General features: G+C 41.2%; 1 protein-coding gene across 1 annotated transcript in view; it reads right to left on the reverse strand.

The window, feature by feature from the left end:
* The window catches only part of ctdp1 (CTD (carboxy-terminal domain, RNA polymerase II, polypeptide A) phosphatase, subunit 1), a 102,888-nt gene that overhangs the window by 73,337 nt on the left and 4,306 nt on the right, over window positions 1–25,245 (reverse strand). The window contains exons 4-11 of the mRNA XM_037693413.1: window positions 20,488–20,616; window positions 20,115–20,265; window positions 17,909–17,999; window positions 15,907–16,073; window positions 9,972–10,985; window positions 6,430–6,571; window positions 6,124–6,342; window positions 680–833 (exon numbers count right to left, since the gene is read on the reverse strand). Coding sequence (XP_037549341.1) covers window positions 680–833; window positions 6,124–6,342; window positions 6,430–6,571; window positions 9,972–10,985; window positions 15,907–16,073; window positions 17,909–17,999; window positions 20,115–20,265; window positions 20,488–20,616 — 2,067 coding nt within the window. The remainder of the gene's footprint in view (window positions 1–679; window positions 834–6,123; window positions 6,343–6,429; window positions 6,572–9,971; window positions 10,986–15,906; window positions 16,074–17,908; window positions 18,000–20,114; window positions 20,266–20,487; window positions 20,617–25,245) is intronic.

Consider the following 25,245-nt stretch of genomic DNA (forward strand, 5'->3'; position numbering starts at 1 on the left):
AAGTCAACCCCCATTGTCCGATTACCCAAGAACACAGTGAGCTGCCTAAATGACTTCTGTCAGGTTGCTCTAACCCCAATTATCACTAAATGTTTTGAGACTCATCATCTCTCACATAATATCTACTGTCTCTGCTGACTTTGACCAACGTCAATTTGCTTATTGAGAAAACAGTTCAACAAAAGACGCAGTAATCAAAGCTCTCTACCCAACTCTTACTCATCTGAGCCAAAAGAACATATATGTAAGGATGCAGTTTATGGACTTTGGTTCTACTTTTAATACTTCATGTGTTTATTTAAAATCTAGTTTTGCGAGAACGTGAAAAGCTATAATAAATAGAATCGTCCATTTAAGTGGTCAGATCAAAACACGAATGATGTTGTGTTCCAACTCTTAAAGCTGGCATGGCTAAGTAACACATTTTAAAGGAATTTAAAAGAGACAAGATTACACAAAAAGAGGATTATAGAAGGAGTGTCTGGATTTGTTGTGGTGAAGACAATAGTTTTTTGTCGCCTTTTAGAACTGTTGGATCCACAGTATGTCCTCTCCTCCCACTACATAACAGACACAGCTTTGCTTAGGCAGATAAATAATGACATGGCTTAATACGCTCATGTTTCTTTAAGCTTGTATTAGCCTCATATTTCATCCCAGTTATGGTCAACGTTCTTACCTCCTTGTCCATGCTTTCTAGATCTTCCCTGCACAGCGTGTACAGAGGCATCGTTTCGGACATGCTCGGCTGCCGTTTACGACGAGAAGGGCCCGGCTGCTCATCGACCTGGCTGGATGCTGCCGTCACAGTTTGCTGACTTTGAGGAGTTCCTCTGAAGAACAACAACAGACAAAAACAAAGATGAAGGGAAAAAAAAATGCTATGAAAGCACTCTTTTGGCCCTGGTACACATTTGGCATGGTTTGGCCATTGATTCAATAGACTAAATACTTCTGTTGTAACTAGCTGTTTGACATAAATGGTAAATGGACTGTACTTGTATAGCTCCTTTCTATCTTATCAAGATACTCAAAGTTCTTTACAACACAATCTGTGTCCTTATTTACTCATTCATACATCACTCTACTAGATCTCTACAAAGACTAATCAGTGCTTTATCAAATTCATACAGTGAGGGGACACACATCGGAGGCAATGAGGGGTTCAGTGTCTTTCTCAGGGACACTTCGGCAAGTGACTGCTGCTGGAATCAAACCCCCACCTCTTGCATTGGAGGATGACTGCTCTAACCACTCAGCCACAGCCGCCCCTTTTAAAGCACAGTAATAAAATAATTATACGGGCTATTCTGAGCAGTTTTTTTATGCGTACAACTGAATACGTGCTCTCAAGTTTGATATTTAGAGTTTTCAGGCCAGCTTTGTGTCACAGTGATCTTTACGGTACTGCCAGCGATCAGAACTCAGTTACAAACAGAACATAACCAACTTCCACAGTCCACAGGAACATACACCGAGGTTCAGGCTGGAGCCCAACCATGAGGAATAAACCGGCTTCAAAGCTCAGTAGATTATGCAAATGAGAGGCAATCATTTTGTTTTTAGGCCATTTCCTTTTCAGATGAATCAAGTCATGTTTATATAACTCCATAAACCATACGCTGTTTCTAATATGTGAAAAAATAATGCGATTATTAATTACAGAGTATCATCGCAGATAGATTTGATTTGGAGGAAGTTTAAATTGCCATGAGGAGCAAATTATACGTGTTGATCTGGAGGAACTTGAACACAGTCATGATTCAGAGTCCATGAGGCGCACAAAGAACCAGCAAATACAAACAAAGACAGCTCTAGACTGAAACTTGTGACTAATGGATCAGTAAGACTGGACCTTGAGGTGACTGTTTTGTAAAATCTGTTGAGTACAGTCATTTAAAAACAAAGACATGTCCTCTTTCAATTCAAAGTTGTATGTATACAGAGATACAGTAAATACACCAACTATTTTGTCACTAAGCTAGAAATGAGGTAAACATTAATGTCAGACTGCTAACTACCATCTGCAATGAGAGAGAGACTACATCTGCATTTTAGCTTAGTTTAAATAAAACTATGTTGATATATTTCTTTGTAGATTATGTGAGTTTGTGCTTAAGCTCATTTTTACGACATGAGGGAGGACAAATGGGGCTTTCTTCCCATCGCCTGGCTTGTCAAAATCTACAACTCCGTTAAGTGATAAGTGCTACAGCGACAATGGCTTTGTCGTTTTCTAATATGTTCTGTTGTAATTGTGTGAATGTTTATGAAGCATTCACTCTATTGTGATCCATTTTTCTTCTGTATGTTTTTCGGCGTTGTTCTCGCCCCGAAGTTTTCAAGCTATTTCAACAAATCATAAATCAAAATGTTCAGCTCTTTCAGGACAATCCTGCAAAGTCAGTCAGAGTCAGAGTTTCTTTATTTGTCATTCGCACCTCATGTGGTACATGTGATGGAACGAAATTATGTACACAGGGTCCCAGTTACATCCAACAATAAAATGTCAAAGAAAAACAGTAATAACATCTAAGATATGAACTAAGAAAAATGTTAACTAAAAATATGCTAAGCATAAAAAATTACGTCAAACAGCAACATGAACATGAGTCTGTGAGCAGATGAGCACGCATGAACACATCAACATGAAACAGATCAGCAGCAACATGAAACAGATCAGCAGCAACATAAAACAGATCAGCAGCAACATCAAACAGATCAGCAGCAACATGAAACAGATCAGCAGCGTCCTGTGATTTTTCACAGTGATTATTCTGGTTAGAGATTCATGAGTCTAACAGCTTCAGGGTAGAAGCTGTTCCTCAGTCTAGTGGTTCTACACTTAATGCTCCTTAACCTCCTGCCTGAGGGGAGCGGGGCAAAAAGTGTGTGTGCTGGGTGAGTGGGGTTCTTCATGATGCAGGTGGTCCTCTCCCTACATCTTAAGGTGTAAATGTCTGTGATGGTGGTGGTGGACTTTTAAGACTATGACTTTTGGTAATGGTGCAACTTTAGCTTTTTGAAATATTTAGCCTTTACTATCATTGTTTTTTCTCATAGAAAATGAACTGAGCTCATTTTACATCCTTTAAATCTTTAGACCCGTTTCCAACCTGAAAATCTTTGGGCGGCTGTGGCTGAGTGGTTAGAGCAGTCGTCCTCCAATGCAAGAGTTGGGGGTTCGAATCCACCAGCAGTCACATGCCGAAGTGTCCCTGGGCAAGACACTCAACCCCTCATTGCCTCCAATGTGTGTCCCATTGGTGAATGTGATAAAGCTCTGATTAGTCTCTTTAGAATGATTTGTTCAATTAACTTTGTACAGATCTAGTAGAGTGCTGTATGAATGGGTAAATGAGGACACAGATTGTAGCGTAAAGCGCTTTGAGTATCTTGATCAGATAGAAAGGTGCTATACAAGTACAGTCCATTTAACCTTTTACTGCTCCTTTCACATTTTGTTCTGCTTCAGCTTCTTTCAGCTTCCTTGTGCAAATGTAAACATTTTGTCAGCTATTTTCATCTGTATTGTGCTCCTTTCTGCTTTATTCTGCTACATTTTTGTGCTTCTTCTAACTTTTTTCTGCTAATTTTAGCTTGTTATGCTCCTTTCAGCTTTTTCTACTATTTCAGCTGTTTTTGTGCTAATTTTTAACTTTTACATCTAATTCCATGTTTTGCACTCATTTCAACTTTTTTCAGCCTAATTCAACAAAAATGTGCTCTCTCCACTTCCTTTTGTAATTTCAACTTTTAGCTTTTTAGCTACTTTTTAGCTGTTTATTTATCTTCAATTTCAGCTATTTTCCACTTTTTTGTGCTAATTTCTGCTTCTTTCAGCCCAATTGGGCAAACGTGTTCTTTCTGCTTTCTTCTGCTAATTTAAGCTTCTAACTTTTCAGTTGCCTTTTTAGCTAATTTCAGCAGTTTTCAGAGAAATTCAAGTTTTTTGTTGTAATTTCAGAGACTTTCCGCCTAATGAACTTCTATCTGCTAATTTCAGCTTGTTACGCTACTTTCACCTTATTTCTGTTGCTAGTTTCAGTTAATTCAGCTGCCAGTAGTTATTTTAGCCTTTTCGGATAATTCCACTTTTAATTTTTTTAGCTCATTTCAGCTCTTTCTGCTTACTTCTGGTAGTTTAAGCTTCTGTCTGCCTTTTCAGCTATTTCTTTGCTAAATTCTGCTTTTTTTTTAGCTAATTTCCCAATTTTGAGCTAATTTCAGCTTTTTCTTAGCAAGTTCTTCGGCAATAAGCATTCACACGGATTTTTTGCAGGCAATTCAATTTCTCTAGTTAGAATTTAATGTCTAAACACTTTGTGTACAAAGCTGATGTCCATGGAAGAGCCACATGAGAACGAGAAGTTCGACAACTGACGTTGAAAAGCTAAACCTATGAGTCTAGCCAAAGTTTTGTGATGAGCTGTGTTTGAATGCCAAGCTCACCGCTCTGCTTGATCACCTGTATTTATTCTTGACAGTCGTTTCGCTCCATCTGTTCTTCTTCCACATTTAGCAACACTTAACCATTTCCGCTTAAACATCTTCTCGATTCTAACCTCGTCTGATTCCATCATAACTGTTTATGTACGCAGACCAGCCTGATGTGGGTCAATCGTGTGTCTTAATGTGGTTTTTGATGGATTCTACATCGTTTTCATAGAGTGTAAACTCACATTTTAGAATTGCACATCAAATGAATGAATGAAAAATATAGCTGGAAAACTAATTGAGTAAATTACTTTAAACTGCATCATTTGATAGTCTTTTGATGAAGCCTTCCAGATCAAAGGCGAAACGTTTCAACTGTCCAGATGACCTGACTGAAAAACGTTGGATCATTTGATATGGCTTACAATAACTAGTATTTATGTCCTGATGCATGCTCAATAACCCAGGTAGATAAATCAAATCAGGTTGAGTCAGGTCCTCTGGATGGATTCTTCTGGACCAGCCAGCTGGTTGATCCACTATGAGAAGGTCCTATTTATAAGACTGAGATTGTTGCAGCTCCTCAGACTAAAGAAGATGAAGCGTTTCAACAAAGACGAACCCGTCCAGAGGACCTGACACAACCTGGTTAGAGATATTTTTTAATGTTTGACTCCGTGTTTTACAATGAACACCTTCAACTTTTAATGATATTTACTATAATTCAAGGTCTATCATTATCTGAAGGAATTTGATTCCAGAGTTAATAAGTTAAACCATCTTGTGAAAAAAAGGTGGAATTATAGCAATTACGGCAGCAGATGATTATAGAGTCAATATAAAGATTATAAAAATGTACAGCACAAACTTTAATTCTCTTTTAGGGGCTGTGGACTACAGGTGGGTATCCCCAACCATCGTGTCATCATTCCTTCTAATAAAAAGGCTGTCTGAGGACTTCTTATTCCTGAGCTTCAAAAACTCCTATGGTCCTACTGGGGGTAATTTTATATACAGTAGTACATCAGTGCCCATGTGGCAACAAAATTTCAGGCTGGGACACCCACCCATCGTGCATGTCACCAAACTAGTTCCAGCTTCCGGTTCAGTGACCTGCGAACCCGGCAGGTCAGCTGGGTTCTGCTCGGTAGCTGTCAAAGCCAACACTGTGTCGCTGCAGGACGATGTCGACTGACGGGCCAGACGGCAACGGAGCGCCTTGAGGGAGAACCGGCTGCAGTGCGAGCACTCCTCCGCAGACTCGAGCGTTGTCTGTGCGTGATTCAAACCGAGGCCCACCACACACGATGGGTGGGTGTCCCAGCCTGACATTTTGTTGTCACACGGACAGGGCCGTGCCTGTGGGCTCGCCACTGGCTTTGTGGAAGTTCTGACGGTCTCCATGCTCCAGAGAAATTTGTCCGTGAAGCTACGTGTAGCTGGTGACAGCTAGCTAGCTAGGTGTGGCTAGGTTAGGGGGAGCGTTGCTGCTTTCCGGAGTTTCGCTTAAACAGCGGGAGTATTGCTACTCTGGATTATTTTGAGACACTCACTCATGCTGCTCAGAGAACCGGGGTTACAACAGTAACCTAAAGTTTTTCTGGTCATGCACGTTCATTTAATATTTTTGCACTTCATCATCAGTAATATGGTAAAAGTATAACTACAAGTAACATGTTGCAGTACCTTAGAGCAGACGGATCTCTGGGATCAGACAGTGAGTGCTGCAGGTAAGGGGGCGGACACGACACCTGAGGGCCCCTGCGGATGAGCTTTCCTGTCACAGGGTCATAGGTTCGAACCTCCGGTGCTGCTGGTGGAGGTTTGGGGTGGACGGGAGCCGGCTGGAAAACTTGTTTCTGCAGGGAGCCCTGGTTGTCCAGAAAAGCAGCAGGGCTGTTGCTTCTTCAAACACAAATGTTGTTTATGAATAATTTCAAAGTGTTTTGTTTGACGTGTTTGATATTATTGGTAAGAGGCCAGTTCCCATACCTTGGTGTCTTGGAGTTGTCTTCCTTCAGAGGGTACAGCTGTTCCTCCACCCTCTCCCAGCGCTCCAGACAGCTCCACAGCCACTCAGGGCTGACCACGTTGAGATGCTTGCAGCCTTGAGCCTGACGCACCTTTTCTGTTCCTGGTCATTAGTGATGGAAAAAATACACGAACAATAAGTCCAAACTTCACAATGAAAACTAATTATTGTCAGGCTGTCATCAATAAAACATTGATATCTAATACAAGCTGTTAAAACTAAAATGATTTTTAACAGAATCAAAAATGTCTTTTTATGATTAAATAAGTGGGCTTGTACCGACTGGACATGTGAAACGCGAAGTCTGACTAACTGGTCCAATGAAACAGAAAACGATTGAAAATCAAGATTTGCAGCTGGATTCTCTGTCTTCTTTCTTCTTCATTCAGATTTTCCCACTTCAGGGTTCTCCACAGAGAGTCATCCTCCTCAATCGCACTCTGTCCTCCCTCCATGTCCTCTCTAACTACATCCATATTTCTCCTCTGTCTTTTTCCTGGCAGCTGCATTTCTAACATCCTTCTACCAATATACCCACTGTCCCTCCTCTGGACATGTCCAAAACATCTCAGTCTGGCCTCTCTAACTTTTCCTGGACTCTGCTGGATTCTCAGTCAAGAAGTAATAAAAACTTCAAATCTACAACAGAATATTCAGTCACCTTTGTGAGATCCGGTACACGCAATAAGGATCTGACAAATTTCTTGTTCTGGCAAAATAAAGAATTTGCGGCAATAATTTTCAACAGTTTGAAAAGCCATTTCTCACTGAAGTTATTCCTACGTTGAGAGCCAAGTGCTGCTGGCTGCAAGGCAACGGTAGCTTTTCATTCTGCTCTTCGGTTGTCATTTCGTAAACTAGGCCGATGTAAAAAAGCATAAATCCACGATTTAGGGTAAAAAATCTGTACTGCTGTGTTCATCTGAGTCTCACAGATAAAAGAGGTCTGAACTTAAAAACTAAAACACAAGCATGGCCTGCAGCATTCACACAATACAGTCATGATTAGGTACGTTTCCATTAAGACGAGTTATAAAAGCACTAAGATCTGAAATTAAAACTTTCTTAAAATTAATTTTGACCACTCTTGTGCAGAAACATTTTCAGCTGTGATTAAACCTCTGAAAATTATTTTTAAAACAAGTTTAGCTAATGATACTTGAAGATATACAAACCGGATTCCAAAAAAGTTGGGACACTAAACAAATTGTGAATAAAAACTGAATGCAATGATGTGGAGGTGCCAACATCTAATATTTTATTCAGAATAGAACACAAATCACAGATCAAAAGTTTAAACTGAGAGAATGTATCATTTTAAGGGAAAAATCTGTTGTTTCCAAATTTCATGGCGTCAACAAATCCCAAAAAAGTTGGGACAAGTCCATTTTTACCACAGTGTGGCATCCCCCCTTCTTCTTACAACACTCAACAGACGTCTGGGGACAGAGGAGACCAGTTTCTCAAGTTTAGAAATAGGAATGCTCTCCCATTCATGTCTAATACAGGCCTCTAACTGTTCAATCGTCTTGGGCCTTCTTTGTCGCACCTTCCTCTTTATGATGCACAAAATGTTCTCTATAGGTGAAAGATCTGGACTGCAGGCTGGCCATTTCAGTACCCGGATCCTTCTCCTACGTAGCCATGATGTTGTGATTGCTGCAGAATGTGGTCTGGCATTATCGTGTTGAAAAATGCAGGGTCTTCCCTGAAAGAGATGATGTCTAGATGGGAGCATATGTTGTTCTAGAACCTGAACATAGTTCTCTGCATTAATGGTGCCTTTCCAGACATGCAAGCTGCCCTTGCCACAAGCGCTCATGCAACCCCATACCATCAGTGATGCAGGCTTCTGAACGGAGCGTTGATAACAACTTGGGCTATCCTTGTCCTCTCTGGTCCGGATGACATGGCGTCCCAGTGTTCCATAAAGAACTTCAAATCGTGACTCATCTGACCACAGAACAGTCTTCCATTTTGCCACACTCCATTTTAAATGACCCCTGGCCCAGTGCAAACGTCTGAGCTTGTGGAGCTTGCTTAGAAATGGCTTCCTCTTTGCACTGTAGAGTTTCAGCTGGCAACGGCGGATGGCACGGTGGATTGTGTTCACTGACAATGCTTTCTGGAAGTATTCCTGAGCCCATTCTGTTATTTCCTTGACAGTGGCATTCCTGTTTGAGGTGCAGTGACGTTTAAGGGCCCGGAGATCACGAGCATCCAGTAGAGTTTTACGGCCTTGACCCTTACGCACAGCGATTGTTCCAGATTCTCTGAATCTTTTGATGATGTTATGCACGGTTGATGATGATAACTTAAAAGTCTTTGCTATTTTACGCTGGGTAACACCATTCAGGTATTGCTGCACTATCTTTCTGCGCAACAATGGTGGAATTGGTGATCCTCTTACCATCTTGGCTTCTGAGAGACACTGACACTCTGAGAAGCTCTTTTTATACCCAATCATGTTGTCAATTGACCTAATTAGTGTCAAGTGGTCTTCCAGCTGTTCGTTATATGCTCAATTTCCTTTTTCCAGCCACTTATTGCTACTTGTCCCAACTTTTTGGGGATTTGTTGACACTGTGAAATTTTGAATCAACATATTTTTCCTTTAAAATGTTACATTTACTCAGATTAAACTTTTCATCTGTCATCTATGTTATATTACGAATAAAATATTGACATTTGCCATCTCCACATCATTGCATTCAGTTTTTATTCACAATTTGTTTAGTGTCACAACTTTTTTGGAATCCGGTTTGTATATAAAAATAACGTATTTCATTCAGTGACTACTTCAGGTGTGGCTTTCAGTTTCCTTTTTTAATGTAGGTTTCCCAATCCGGCTGTAGATCCAGACTCACTCACTGACCAAGAAAACTAATTTTCATTAGAAATCACTTTACTGATTACAAATCTTTTTGACCATAATAAACCTGCATTAACTGAATAGTTTGGCCAGTTTAAAGAAGTTTTCTGTATAAACGTTACAAATTATTTTTACCTGTTAGAAACGGCTCTTAGAACATGTTCACTTTAAAGAAATAGAGTTCATGTGCTAACAGTTAGTCCAAACAATTCAAAGTTTCTGAACTAAAACAAATTTAAATCTTCTATTTTTCATTGTGCTTCATGCTACTTCCTCAACACGGATATTAAATTACAGTTATTTACAAGAAATTTAACGGTTCCCTCCAAGCAAAAAAAAAAAAAAAAAACATAGAAGTAAACTTGTAGTGGTTCTGAGACATCCACCGGCCACATTTAGCAGGAATATTCAATTCAATTCAAAACTACTTTATTAATCCCAAAGGCAAATAAAATAATATTGCAATATTTCTGTCCAAAATAAATATGCAATAAGAAGTTGACAGTAATGTTAAGATTTAAATAGTGTTTGCAAAAGCCACTTTGAAAATTTGAAGATTAGAGTTATTTTTAACGATGTACACTTACGCTGTGTTGTTGGTTTGAATCATGTATGTGTGTTTGTACATACCTGCTCGTGCTGCTATGAGATGGGTTGTCCGATTCGGGTCTTGCGGGTTTAGAATCAGATTCTTGCCCACCTTGGCTCCCAGTGCTTTGGCGTGGTAGTACTCCCGAGTCCTCTCCTTGGGGTAGTTAGTTGGATAAAGACCACTGAACATTAGCATCGTGCCCTCCAGTGTCTTGCTCTTCAGCTCGGGAACAATCCTACGAATGTCTGGCATTTCAGAGGTCTCCTTCCTCAGGTAGGTCTCATAGCGGGCAAAGTACTCAGTGTGGATCCTTTCCAGCACTTCTTCCAGGTATATGAGGTGATCGTCCTGGTCATTATCTGCTTCGTCTTCTTCCTCCTCGTCTTCCATGCTCTGATCGAGCAGCTCTCCGCCCACAGTGACTCCAGATTGTTCACTATTCTGGGATTCAGTTTCTGGTTCTCTCCGATCTAAACAACCATTTCCAAGCTCAGGGTCAGAGGGGACAACAGCTGAAGGTTCTGACACGTCACAACTATTTTCTACTTCAGAAGAAACGTTATTGTCCTTTTCTTTAGCTGCATCCCTGTCGGTGGTTTCTTGTCCTTCTCGTTCCACTACAGGTTCCTTTGTCTGCAATGACTTGCCTTCACCACCACTGTTCAATGAGCGAGGTTTTTCTGTTGTAGAGTCATTGTCACTGTCACTAGAAAGGTCAAAATCCAAGTTATTGTTCTCACGGCTCGGCACTGAAGAGTTTGCACCTTCCTGTGCCGCTTCTGTCCCGTTATCAGTGTCTTCCTTAATGTTTGTTTCGACCCCCACCTGAGATTCCATCAACTCCATCGCAGACTCTGACCCTTTCTGACCAGCTTCTGACCCGTGATTGTGTCCTGTGTCACTTTGTGTCACTGGTTCTACCTGAGAAGGCTGAGGTATGACGGATTCTTCTTTTCCCACACTGCAGTCCTTTGCTTTTTTCCTGAGGCCATTATTGTGCTCATCAGCACCTACTTGTTCTGTGCTCTCGGCTGGCCGACTTAAAGGGCCTCCTGCAGGAACAAGACACAGAAATTGCATCGGATATAAGGAAGACAAAGTCAAAACACAGACCTGCTACTGATGAACAGACTCAGAGGGGTACATTACTTTTAGATATGTCAAATCGTGGTTTACAAATGTCAAAACAGATTATGTTAATCTGTGCTGCCACTTTAAAAGTGTGAGCAGAGTGGGAGCTGCATGGTGCCATTTGTCCAAGTAGGGTTGTAGTTTCACGTAGTAGCTGTGTTTTTACATCATTTCTTTGCTGAACCCTAAAGAACAGATGTCTCAAATAGTTGTAATCATAGCATGACTATTCTAAGAAATGACTTTGAAATTTTTCATTTATGTAGAAATTTCCAGTGATAAACACAAAGCAAATGGAGTTAGCTTTACTATGACGTTTTCAATGTTAGCTTAGCACTGATGCCAATTGTTGGTCAGCAGCCTGCGTATAGTTTTTTTTTTTTTTTTAATATATATACGTTAATGTAAGGGCAGCAGGGTGGTGCAACTGGTAGAGCTGCTGCCTCTCAGCAAGCAGGTCCCCGATTCAAATCCCTGTCCGGAGGCCTTTCTGGGTGGAGTTTGCATGTTCTCTTCGTGCATGCGTGGGTTTTCTCCGGGTTCTCCGGTTTCCTCCCACAGACCAAAAACATGCATGTTAGGCTGATTGGTAACTCTAAATTGTCTCTAGGTGTGAGTGAGAGAGTGAATGGTTGTTTGTCTTGTTTGTCTCTATGTGTCCCTGTGATGGACTTGCGACCCATCCAAGGTGTACCCCGCCTCTCGCACAGCGATTGTTGGACATGGACACCGGCGACCCCCCGTGACCTAAAATGGAAGATGCGGGTAAAAGATAATGGATGGATGTTAATGTACACTTTTTAGGTAATAAAATGTATAAATCAGTATTACTTCATGTAAAAAAAGCCATAGTTATTTAGGGTTTAAGTATCATAGCCATTGTTTTATAATTGTACAACAGTCCAGTGAAATGTACTCAAACCCTCAAGTGACTAAAGATTCCCTCCCCCAATCAGAAGTATTTCTTATAAAGTGATTAAAAATGAGTCTGTTCATTTATAAAACCATACATAGATCAATATATGTAGCAACAAATGTTTTATTAGGTATATATTTGACAAAAAATGTTCATGGAACCATCCAACCATTGATACCATACACTTGTCATCTGATCAGAATAAGCTTTTTTATTATCACTGAACAGAAGTACAGCGAGATTATATTCCGTACAGTCGTCTGAAAGATGGGCAGAGTGTACGTGGCTGCAGCTCCTAGGAGCGGGCAAAGACCATTGAGACAGTGGGTATTAAAAAATAAAAAAGATCTCTTCACACCTTGTCCTTGTCAGGACACAATTTAAGACATCAAAAAAATCTACCAGCAAGCACATTTATAAACACATTACATATACATTTAACGAAAAGACGGTGAGATCTGTCCATGAAACACTTCCAGATAGCACCAGAGTCCTGATAAGATGTTAATGCGTCAGCCGGTACAGCTCTGATAAGCGACAAGGCATCAAAGTCAGAAGGGTAACCCGGACATCCTTCTCCCTAGCTCCATAGCATTCCCACGCCAAAAGGGGATAAGTAATACCTTCAGCAAGTAAGCTTGTTACAATAAATAATAAATCAATCGTATGATAAATGAAAATTATCGACCTCATTTTCATTTATCGGCTTTATCATTTCTCCATCTCTCTCTCAGTACTGAAAACACTGGATGACAAAAGGCTCAACTGTGGTGCTCTTCACTGACCCCTCCCTTTCTCTTTAAAATCTGTTTTAACCATCCAAAACAGCGTTTTTGGATCGCTAAATGCAGCTAAGCTACGAGCTAAGCTAACAGGCCGACCTCAGGAGAAAACCTCCGTCTTGTCGAAGCTCTAAAATTCACGGTTGAAACCCGTGCCATCATGTAAAAAGTTGTTTTTCTCTGCAAAAAGAAGCGGAGAACTTGTTTACTGATTTTTTAATTAAAAGCTTTGTGTGAAAAATGCTACGCTGAAGAGCTCAAACCACACCGAGTGTCCGCCATTTTGAGAACCGAAGCGAGAGAGCCCATGTCATGTCAAGGGGCCTCCCTCCCATTTTTCTTAGAGACACACTGCTCCTCGCTCCCTCACTATCCATCATTTGGTTCAAACAGTCTTATACTGCCATCCGGTGGTCTAAAAAAGGTACTACATGCAAAACAAATTGACAAACGTCTTCTTAAATTTGACAATTACTAATTATTGTCAAATTTCAAACAATATTATTGTTTATCGCAATAATTTCTGAGACAATTAATAGCCCAGCAAAATTTGTTATCATGACAGGCCTATCAGCAAGTTTTGGGTCTGCTGTGGCATTTTCTTGACATGGGGCAGGACTGGAGAACCTCCAGACATTCTGACTAGATGTCCAAACCTCCTCATTTCAGCTGCTTGTATCAATGAGTAGTATCTCTGAATCACATATGAACAAGACCTGAACTCCTCTGCTTGAGGCAAATACTCCCCACCCCAAAAGGGGCATTCCACATTTTTTGGAGTCACCTTATTTTTATTATCTCTGATGGCGATGCTTCATTTATTTCATTACGTATTAAGTAACAAAAATGCATTCAGGAACCGTTTCCCTGCATTTAAAAGCCTCGTAGTGACACCATCCCTAATGTTTCACCATGTTACATGTAGATAAAGTGCTGCACAGATTTCAGCTTGGCAAACACATCTTAGAGCAGAACATTCCTCTAAGGTGCATCAGATTTCTTTGGGTACACAGAGTCCACAGTTAGGGACACTGAGCATGAAATATGTAAAGACATGACCTGTCGACAACACGGGATGAAACAATTAAATAAATAAAGGTTTGTTCATAGTACTGTACAACTTGGAACTGTTGGGTTAAATGGAAATGACAGGAAAGCAAAATAATCTGAGGAGGCAGTGCACGCTCGAACAGTCCACTGAACATCAGCTCACAGAAAGGAACGGCAGCAAATTAAACTGTGGAAAAATGCTTACTCAATGAGAAATGTTGAGTTTCTTTTTAAGGTGCCCTGAGATGGCTTTTTGTTATGAACTAGTGCTGCACACTGAATAAATTGAGCTGAATTGTTGTACGACCAACCAAAGAAACTTGTGCCAGAGCATCACATTGACTTCTATGCCTCAATCTCACAATTTTAGTTTCCTCTCACTGCCAACAAGACATTTTCTGTCTGTAAATCCTCATAAAAAGGCTTGTAATACAACTAAAGCTCTAATTATCCATCTATTGACTTCAAATCTCACCTATTATTTTATACATATTTGAAAATTTTAGCAGGTTTCACAAACATTTGCTAAAATCTTAATTCTTAAGTATCATGCATGCATAAGAACTTGAAATATTGGCATAGCAAATGAGATGTGCTGCTTAAAATAATTTCTTAGTTTTTATGTTTAAAGGCTGAGGCAGTGGACAATGTGTCCGAGTGGACCATGTTCCGCGTCTCAATTGTTGAGGTAGCTGCCTTGAGCTGTGGCTGCAAGGTTGTCGGTGCTTTTCGCTGTGGCCATCCCCGAACTCGTGGTGGACATCCCGAGTTAGGGAGGCTGTCAAGCTGAAGAAGGAGTCCTATCAGTCCTTGTTGGCTGGTGGGACTCTGGAGGCAGCTAAGGAGTACAGGAGGGCCAAACGATCCACAGCCTTCGCTGTTTTTGAGGCAAAAGCTCGGATAAAGGAGGAGTTCAGTGAGAGCCTGGATAATGACTCACAGTCAGCTCCGAGTGGATTCAGGCAAACCATTAGATGGCTGAGGAGGGGATAGCAGCACTTTACTAACACTGTGTTCAGTGAAGATGGGGTGCTGTTGACCTCAACCAGCAATATTGTCGGGAGGTTGAAGGAATACTTCTCAATCCCACCGGCACATCTTCTATGGAGGAAGCTGAGTCGGGTGACTTTGGGGTTGGTCTGTCCATAACCGTGGCCGAGGTAGTTAAAAAGCTCCATGGCGGCAGGGCTATGGGGATGAAAGAGATCCGCCCCGATTTCCTCAAGGCTCTGGATGTTGTGGGGCTGTCTTGGTTGACACGTCTTTGCAACATCTTGTGGACACCAGGGGCAGCGCCACTGGATTGGCAGACTCGGGTGGTGGTCCCCTCTTCAAAAAGGGGGACCTGAGGGTGTGCTCCAATTATAGGGGCATCACTCTCCTTAGCCTCCCTGGTAAGGTCTATTCAGGGGTACTGGAGAGGCGAGTCCGATTGTTGGTCGAACCTCAGATCCAGGGGGAACAATGCAGGTTTCGTCCTGGTTGTGGAACATGGGACCAACTCTTTACCCTCACTAGTGTCCTCAAGGGGTCATGGGAGTTTGCCCATCCAGTCTACATGTGTTTTGTGGACTTGGAGAAGGCTTTCAACCGTGTTCCTTAAGGTACACTGTGGGAGGTGCTCCCTGACTATGGAATCAGGGGCCCATTGCTACTAGAGCTGTCATTTCTAACCCAAACCCAGAGTCCGGCCCCGCACGACCTGGATTTGGACCAGGCCTGGCCATAATAATGTGCGGGCCAGGTTGGTGTCGAGCTTTTTATTGCGTCAGGGATGCACGTGGCCGGCGATCCAATTATACGCCAACATGGCTTGCCATACATTCACCAGCTGCACCCAGCCATTTGACTGCGCGCTGACCGGCTGGTTGAAAGAGGTAAAAAATTCAGTTAAGCTTCAGATGGACTACTTCTTTTACCACATTGGCATAATGTGGTATATAATATTGTTTGCAGAATTTTGAGGAAAGAGATTAATTTAATACAATTTGGAATAAGGCTGTAACAGAACAAGATGTGGAAAAAGCTGTGAATACTTGTGTATTCACAGCTTTCAATGGACTGTATTTTCAGAGATGTGCAGGTTGGCAGTACCTTTCCGAGCCGTTTGAGCCTCTTGTGATCCTGGTGGAGCGTTGATGTCCCCAGTGCCCTGGAAGTAGTTGTATTTCTTCACAGTGATGAGGTTTGGTGCAAACTTCCAGACATCCTCCCGGTCATCGATGATACAGACCATCGAATCCCCGCAGGGGAAAAGATTCCTGTTTGTGAAAGATGAGACAAAAATACATGTAAAACACCCTCAAAGGCTAGTTAAGCCTGTAGGGATATGTTGATGACAAAAAATTACAGATACCAGTACTCATGTTGGACAACCATTTACAAAGACATCTACACATCAGCACATGTGCTTTTTCGTCTCAATGTTTCACACCAAACAAAAATATATTAATCATTAGGGGTGTAACGGTACACGTGGGTGTATTGAACCGTTTCAGTACGGCATGTTCGGTGCATACCATTTCTGTTGTTTTTTTTCACATAAAATTTTATTAACGAGAGATGCGCTGCGGAACTAAAGTTCCTAAACGCGTTTCAGCACGGCCCTATAGTCTTGCAGCACGCGTAGAATTAGCAGCCTAGCATCTTGTTGCGGTCTCCTGTTGGGGAACATTATGGCATTCTTGTTAAAAGACGAGTGTAAATCCAAAGCTGTGTCAACGTTTTTTCACGGAGATTGTATCTGCACCAGGCAACACGTCTAACTTGTTAACGCACTTGAAACGACATCATCCGAACAGGAACGTCTCTTCTACAGAACAGCAGCTTGGTTGGTGCAAACACCGATAACAGCAGCATTTAAACAGCCTTTATCAGGTAATTCAGATCGGTCCAGAGCAATAACACAAGCTGTAGGAGTTGTTAAAGCTCTGGATCTATGTTTCTGTTGTTGATGTGCCGGCTTTAAAGTTATTGAGCCCCGCTACAACATCACGTCACGTCAACACTTCAGCCAAAAAATAGTAGCAGCAATTTATTAAAAAGCTAAAACTGATATTGGCAACAAGCCCTGGACCAGATTAAAGTCCTGCCCTGATGATGATGATGAGCGAGAGAACGAGAGATTCAACCACCTCATAACAGAAATGATGACCGTTCAAGAACAGGTATTGTTATTTTATTATTATTATCTAATTAACTTTTTTAATTTAAAATTATAATCTTATTAACTCTTTTTTTTAACCTCTTTGTATTTTATTTCCAGTCTGGGACAGAGATAGCAGCTGAGTCTTCTTCCTCTTCAGGGAAATCCTCCAGAGATCACCTCCAGCTAAGAAGTCTGTGATGAGTGAACTCTGAACTTTTCCAGGGACCTGTCCCTCCTGTGGGAGCAGGTCCAAGAGGTTGTGAGTAATGAGGACAAATACAGCCACACTGCAAAATTAGCAAAGCTCTACCTCTTTGTTCCTGCTACTGTTGTTAGTGAGCAGTTTTCTCCACTACTGGAGACATTCACTGCTACTAGAGCTGAGCTTTTGGCAGAAAATGTGGACAAGTTGGTCTTTTTGGCCAAAAACTTAAAATTTGATTAGTTAAGATTGTAAACGGTCTGTTGCTGCTTATTGTTCTGGTTCAGACAGTTATCATATTTATTAAGATTTTCATTATTGTTAGTATAGTTTATTTATTGTAAAGAGTGCTTTTTATTTAAAATATCATCCAAATGGGTCGCTTTTATTTTTTTTTTTATACACATGTTTACTTGGCATATTTTCAAAATAAAAGTTTTGTAAGTCTTCATTTTGGCGTTTTTTGTACCAAAAATGAACCAAACCGGGCCCTCCCTGAAACCGAACCGAAATGTGATTTTAGCATACCGTTACACCCCTATTAGGAAACTGTTCGTGTGTTAGCTGCAGCCAGTAGACCCGTCCCAGCACAAGAGAATTCAGAACCTAAAACAGTTACATGAAGCAGAGTCTAAATGATCCTGTTTTGGTGGAAACATCCTATAAAAACAGAATCCAAGAAAGTACCAGGATCAGATTACAGATGGAAGTGTTGGTCCATCCTTTATCTTCAGCAGAGTTCTCACCTAAGATTCCCCGTCTTGGAGAACGGATCGATGCATTCATCTCTGGAAAGGATTCGGTGAGAGAAAAGCTTCTTTTCAGGATCCAAAAAGCCTGAAATTAAAGAAAAGAAAAAAAAAAGACTATTTAATTTTTAATTTAGCAGTAGCATCTTATCTAATGGCATCCTGACGCAGATTGTATTTAACTATTCAAACAGCTCTTTGAAGACATGACTATCACCTTTATATTGCCTTCAAATGAAATTCTTCTAAAAGTAGTTTGTAACATTTGTAATGAGACACTGCAGAGAGCTCTACGATGCCTGAGGGCAAGTTGCAACAACACAGAGTGACAATAGCTGCTCTGAAACAAGCTGAACTCTGCAGAGGTCTGCAGGAAAATCCAATTCAAATGCATTAAACATTCATCACGTTGAGGTGGAACAGTACGGGACGGGGCTGTCCTTATTATTTATGCCATGCTGAAAGATGGCAGCATAAATACCAATAATAAAATGCTGCCTATATCTCATCATAGCAAATCCTGAGTCATAAAACTGAGAAATGTTCGTTGTGGAGGAGAGCAGGAATGAAATACTGCCAGAAGTCGACAGGAAACCCTACAAATAACCAAAGGAAATTATGAAGAAATCCTTTATAGCTTAAAAAAAAACATTTAAATAAGATACAACCAAAAGTTCAGCATTTTACAAACACAACATACAGCAGGATTAGAAACTGTTCTGACCTCGTCCACTTTTTGTAACTTTATGTTGCAGCCCGATTAACTTACACTCGGTAACCCATAATAACAAAGTCGGAAAAAAATTATACAATTTTGTGCATTTTTTTATAAATAAAATATACTTATGTATAAATAACTTGTTTTTTATTGAACAACTACTCAGATGTTTTGCAATAGCAATTGAAATTCAGGTCCGGTTCCTCCAGTTTCTCTTAATATCCGCTGAGACGTTTCTACAGTCTAACTGTGATAAATTAAATTCATTGGACATGATTCAGATAGAATGTCTCCAAGCTGATATTTAGCGCAAAAACCAAAGGATGGAGTCAAATAAGTGTCTGTAGAGCTCAGAGACAGGACTGCTGCGAGGCAGAAACAATCTTTCAGTTCCAACAAACACAGAGACCTCCATGATGGTAAAAATAAAGAAACAAAAGGTGTTTGACAAAACCAGGACTCCTTCAAGAGATCATCACCTGAAGGAGACTGGCTTTAGTGAGAGAAGTGACCAAGAGCCTGATGGTCACTCTGACTGAGACTCAGAGGTCCTGTGTGAAGATAGGGATAAGGTCCAGAACTGCAGACCTCACTGATCTGGACTTTATGTCAGAACGCCTCAGAGCAAAACACTGGAAAGCCACCTGCAGGTCATGAGGAAGCAGAACCTCTGGTCTGATGAAACCAGATTTAGAGGAAACCAGGCAACATTCATCACCTGCCCAGCACCGTCCCCACAGTGAAGCACAGTGGTGGCAGCATCACGCTGTGAGGGTGTTTTTCAGCACCAAGCACTGGAAGACTGGTCAGGGTTGAGGGAAACCTGGATGGAGACAAGTACAGAGATTTCCTCTATAAAACCTGTTCCACAGGACTTAGGACCTCAGACTGGACCGAAGGTTTGCGTTCCAACATGCCGATGACCCAAAGCACACAGAAGACCCCACAGGAGGGGCTAAGGGTCCACTCAGTGAATGACCTGGAGAGGATCAGACAGACCCACAGAGCTTGTCAAACATCTCCAGATCTCTGAATTGCTTTACAAAAGTTTTCATCTGTCCAGACTGAGCTTAAGAGGATTTGCAAAGAAAAATGGAAGCAAATCCTTCAGTTGCTGTCAAGGTGTTTCAACTGCTACGTGTCTGAGTGTTCAGGGGTTTTATTTTTTAAATACATTTACAAAACTGTACAAATTCCAGTTTTTTCATTTTGAGGAACTGAAAGCAGAATATCGGGGACAAAAGTTGAACAGCAGCTGCATCAGACTGGGACATAACAAAATTTGAGGGGGTGCAGCTGTAAACCAACAGAGGAGACAATGCCCTCTTCTGGCCACAAACTGGAAGTACAAGTTCCAAGCCACATCCTGATGTGACATAATTAAAATGCTCGAACTGAGTCATATGTTTTAAAACTCATTTAACATCATGCATCACGTTAGGATATTAAAATGTTCTGTACAGTGTAAACCCACGAGTCCATTACCAGCGATGGTGTGAGCGTACAGGCGGCTCCCGAACGTGAAGACGTGCAACTCGTAGAGTTTGGCAATTTTCTCCAGGAACTCCTTGCAATGTGGGCGTAGCCGTGTATGCAGCATGGGCTCTCCTCGCCCGAGCTGGAAGTGGAAAATGCCCTGAAGGGAACAACATGAGTGGTAACTAAAACACAAGAAGTCAAAGCACAATCATCCAAACGACCATCAGCTCTTAAGACGAGTGTAAACACATGAACAGTGCACGTGACAGAATCAAACACTTTGCGTAGACTGACGTCACAAGTTTCTAATAAAACTGTTTGGTTAAAGCCTTAAAAACACCTCACAGTTCAAATTTATATTAGTTCCTGTGGGAACTACCTTATTGGACATGCGCTGGCAGTGCTGCTCAGTGGTATGGATTAGCGTCTGGTCCAGATCCACCATGAGGACCAACTTCCTGTTCCGGTGCAGTCTCTGCTGGTCTTCTCTGGCCAGCTGTTTGGCTTGCTGTGCGAATAAATGAAAATAAATGGAAGTTATAATAACTCTCCTCTGATACTACGTCAAGGTAATGTTGCTAAATATTTGGATTTCTTTGAACAAGTTTTGTTTCACTCTTTTGAAAAGGCACACGCCACATGTAGGAAAGAGCTTTGGTCCTGGTTGCTTGACTTTTTGGTCAGTGTGTGTATCTGTTTGAGGTACCAAATGAACTATATCAGTCCTATTTTTAAAAGATAAAATAGTTTTCATTTGTAAAATACTGGGGACTCCCATTAGCCCCCACACATACACATAAAACAGAGGGATAAGGCTAAGAAGAAAAGGAGAGGGTTGACGTATGAATTTACCGAAGTATGCAACCTTTATATAAAAATCTTTGGTGAGTGCAGCTGCAGAGGTCTAAACCTTTGAATTCACATCAATCAAAGTTCTTGGTAAATGTTAACAAGCTCTTTAGGAGCCATTTTGTTCATAGGATACAAGCAGCTATGTCAAGAAAGAACTATCTTCTTTTCTTCATGTTAGCCACATATCAATAAGGACCTCAATGCGTAAGCAATAATCCTTATTATTCCAACCAAGTTAAGTCAGGTCCTCTGGACGGTTTCTTTTTGTTGAATGGTTTCGTCTTTCATCCAAAAGACTTCATCAGTCCAAGGAGCCACAACAAACTCAGTCTTATAAACAGCGCCTTCTCGTTCGGTTCAACCAGTTTGATGGTGCTCTGATGGTTTCTGGAGTCTTTTTGGGCAGATGGTTGTCTTTTGTTGTGGCTCCTTGGACTGATGGAAGTCTTTTGGATGAAAGACAAAACGTTTCAACAAAAATAAACCATCCAGAGGACCTGACTTAATTTTCTACCTGGATTACTGAGCATCGTTACTCTTCAGTGCGATGACTAAACATTTTATCACCAGATGTTCAACTTGGGTGAAGACGTCACACAGGAGCATTTGAGCTGTCGAAATATTCCAAAGTTTAAGCAAATTCTGTTTTTCTACAATTTTTTTCACTCCTTATACAGTTTGTACAACAAACAGTAGATATCTTTTCCTTCTTTCTCAGTGTCTCACTACTGAAGAAAATGCTTTTTTTCTTGAACAACCCCAGAAAGTAAGAACCTCGGCTCCCTTAGACTGTCCTGGTGTCTGAGCTCAGATCTTTGTCTTGAAAACTGGAAGGTAGGGTCTTTAACTTGTACCTCCTGCACTGAACACTGCAGACACATAAAGCTTTAACATGTGAAGCAACCAGGCGCTTCTGGCGATTACAGTCCAGGAACTTTTAAAATGGTATATAGTAGAGCCAGACCGATATATCGGAAGGGCCAATATAGACGCTTGGGGACATATCTGTATCTGTGATAACTGTCCCACTATATATAATATGCGCTGATATAAACACTGGGAACAAGTCATGTCCTTGCTTGCAAAGAGTACTTGTACAATGTATCCAACAGAAGGTGCATGAAGACTACATTCAAGTCATGACCGTTCATTTTAAGTTTCACTTTCAGCACAGCTGAAGCAGGGAGCAATACTGTGTAGCATATTTTGCTGAACAGAGCACAATTTTATTTTAACTGATCTGTAAAACTAAATAATAAATTTTCTTCAATTCTCCAACCCACTTGTCATTACCTACGAGCCTCTCAAGTTAGCAAGCTAACGTTTAGATAACCTAGCAAAGGCAATTGCCTTGTATAACTTTATCCAGAACAATAAATGTAACGTAGTGGTAAAATATATTTCAATGTTATTAACGTTATCTTTGTCGTCCTCAATGAAATTCATTGTTTGTCTGAAAGCTTTACTTCTCTGCTGCTGAGGTCAATACCAATTAGACCTTCACCATACGCGACTGTTTAAAGAATGAACAGGAAGGACGCTTCTTTGTTTAATTTATATTTTAACACACTTCAGTGTTTCCCCCTAGATAACTTGCCATGACGCGGCGCTCATCTCATCCGTGATATTTGTCGACAACGAAGGGGTGTGGGTGTGGGTGTGTGTGTGTGTGGGTGGGGGGGGGGGGGCACGTCTGAGCCGCACGCAGTTTGTACCCACACTTTTTGAGCGAGGTGGAGGGGTGGTTCAGCACGAGGGAAGAGGCAGCGTGAGCACTGCTAGCGCGCCTGTATCACGCGCCGCTAGCTTAGCACTATGTCAGTGCCGACGGGTGGGGCTGTTCGGTTCAGTAGGCGTGGTGCTCAGTTCTGTTGAAGGGGCGGGGCGCCCCGCTTGTATAATGGAAGGGGAAACACTGCACTGGATGATTTTATGGTGAATAGTGGAGGATGGAGAATGTGAACGCACGTTAAGAAGACTGTTTCAAGACTCCGTGTTAAAACGGGTTTAAAAGAGGCTGTTTTGGTAGATTATTTGGGGAGGACAAAGATCAAACATTTTCAGTAATTATATTGGTTATCGGCATTAGCCGTCCCCTCCCAATATCGGTATCGGCGATAGGCAAAACTTCCATATCAGTCGGGCTCTATTATCTTAAAATTTAGTTGTTGTTTTTTTACATTTCCTTTGCAGTTTCTACATCAACATATGGACATTTTGTCAGCTGACATTATTACAAAGTTAACTTACTTTTGGTTTTATAATAAAAAGCTGATACATGTTGGAATTTTAGGCAGTAGCTCATTGACAGTCTTCAAAAGTTTTTTAAATAGTTTTATAGTTGAGCAAAATTGCTGTAAACTAGGGATGCACGATATTGGACTTTTGGCCAATATCCAATATGTTAAAACTTATCTTGCCAATAACCGATACCAATACCAATATTTTTGTCCTAGATCTACTTACAGAGACTACATAGCTTTCTCTGCTGTGGAATTAAATTACTACATTATTCTTCATGGTCTTTGTCAATTTGGCCTGATACCAAATGCAGATGCCAAAAGGGGGCTGAAAACGATGTAACACTTCAACTTGGATTATGTTTAATGTCAAATTTATTCATGACATTTACTCTCTAACATACCATAGCGTTTTATTTATAGAGCACTTAAAACAACGACAAGGCCAACCAAAGTGTTGTACAGACAGAACAACAGGTAACACACAAAGCAATATACAAAATGAGGTACAACAGAATATCGACATAAAAGTGATGCAGATAATAAATATGACGACTAACCAGTGTGGAGCGTACAGGTTCAAAACACAGATCATCTGGTGTTGAAAGCTACTGAATAGTAGTGGGTTTTTAAAAAAGGGACTTGAAAACCGAGAGGGAGGGGGCCGGTCTGACAAGCAGAGGTAACTCGTTCCAAAGTCTCTAACACAATGACAACACTTGAACAGTGCAAATTTGTAAACTTTCATAAATCTAGACTCAACGGTGCACGTGATGTCATAATGTTGTGCTGGCAAAGCAGGCATCCTTGTCACTGGGTTGTCATACAAGAACAGCGTTGTGTATATACAAACCGGATTCCAAAAAAAGTTGGGACACTAAACAAATTGTGAATAAAAACTGAATGCAATGATGTGGAGAGGGCAAATGTCAATATTTTGTTCGTAATATAACATAGATGACAGATCAAAAGTTTAATCTGAGTAAATGTAACATTTTAAAGGAAAAAAATGTTGATTCAAAATTTCACAGTGTCAACAAATCCCAAAAATGTTGGGGCAAGTAGCAATAAGTGGCTGGAAAAAGGAAACTGAGCATATAACAAACAGCTGGAAGACCAATTAACACTAATTAGGTCAATTGACAACATGACTGGGTATAAAAAGAACTTCTCAGAGTGTCAGTGTCTCTCAGAAGCCAAGATGGTAAGAGGATCACCAATTCCACCATTGTTGCGCAGAAAGATAGTGCAGCAATACCAGAATGGTGTTACCCAGCGTGAAATAGCAAAGACTTTTAAGTTATCATCATCAACCGTGCATAACATCATCAAAAGATTCAGAGAATCTGGAACAATCGCTGTGCGTAAGGGTCAAGGCTGCAAAACTCTACTAGATGCTCGTGATCTCCGGGCCCTTAAACGTCACTGCACCTCAAACAGGGATGCCACTGTCAAGGAAATAACAGAATGGGCTCAGGAATACTTCCAGAAAGCATTGTCAGTTAACACAATCCACCGTGCCATCCGCCGTTGCCAGCTGAAACTCTACAGTGCAAAGAGGAAGCCATTTCTAAGCAAGCTCCACAAGCTCAGACGTTTGCACTGGGCCAGGGGTCATTTAAAATGGAGTGTGGCAAAATGGAAGACTGTTCTGTGGTCAGATGAGTCACGATTTGAAGTTCTTTATGGAACACTGGGACGCCATGTCATCCGGACCAGAGAGGACAAGGATAGCCCAAGTTGTTATCAACGCTCCGTTCAGAAGCCTGCATCACTGATGGTATGGGGTTGCATGAGCGCTTGTGGCATGGGCAGCTTGCATGTCTAGAAAGGCACCATTAATGCAGAGAACTATGTTCAGGTTCTAGAACAACATATGCTCCCATCTAGACATCATCTCTTTCAGGGAAGACCCTGCATTTTTCAACACGATAATGCCAGACCACATTCTGCAGCAATCACAACATCATGGCTACGTAGGAGAAGGATCCGGGTACTGAAATGGCCAGCCTGCAGTCCAGATCTTTCACCTATAGAGAACATTT

The sequence above is a fragment of the Nematolebias whitei genome, chromosome 19 (genome assembly GCF_014905685.2).
Source record: "Nematolebias whitei isolate Nwh7 chromosome 19, NemWhi1, whole genome shotgun sequence".
Lineage (NCBI taxonomy): Eukaryota > Metazoa > Chordata > Actinopteri > Cyprinodontiformes > Rivulidae > Nematolebias > Nematolebias whitei.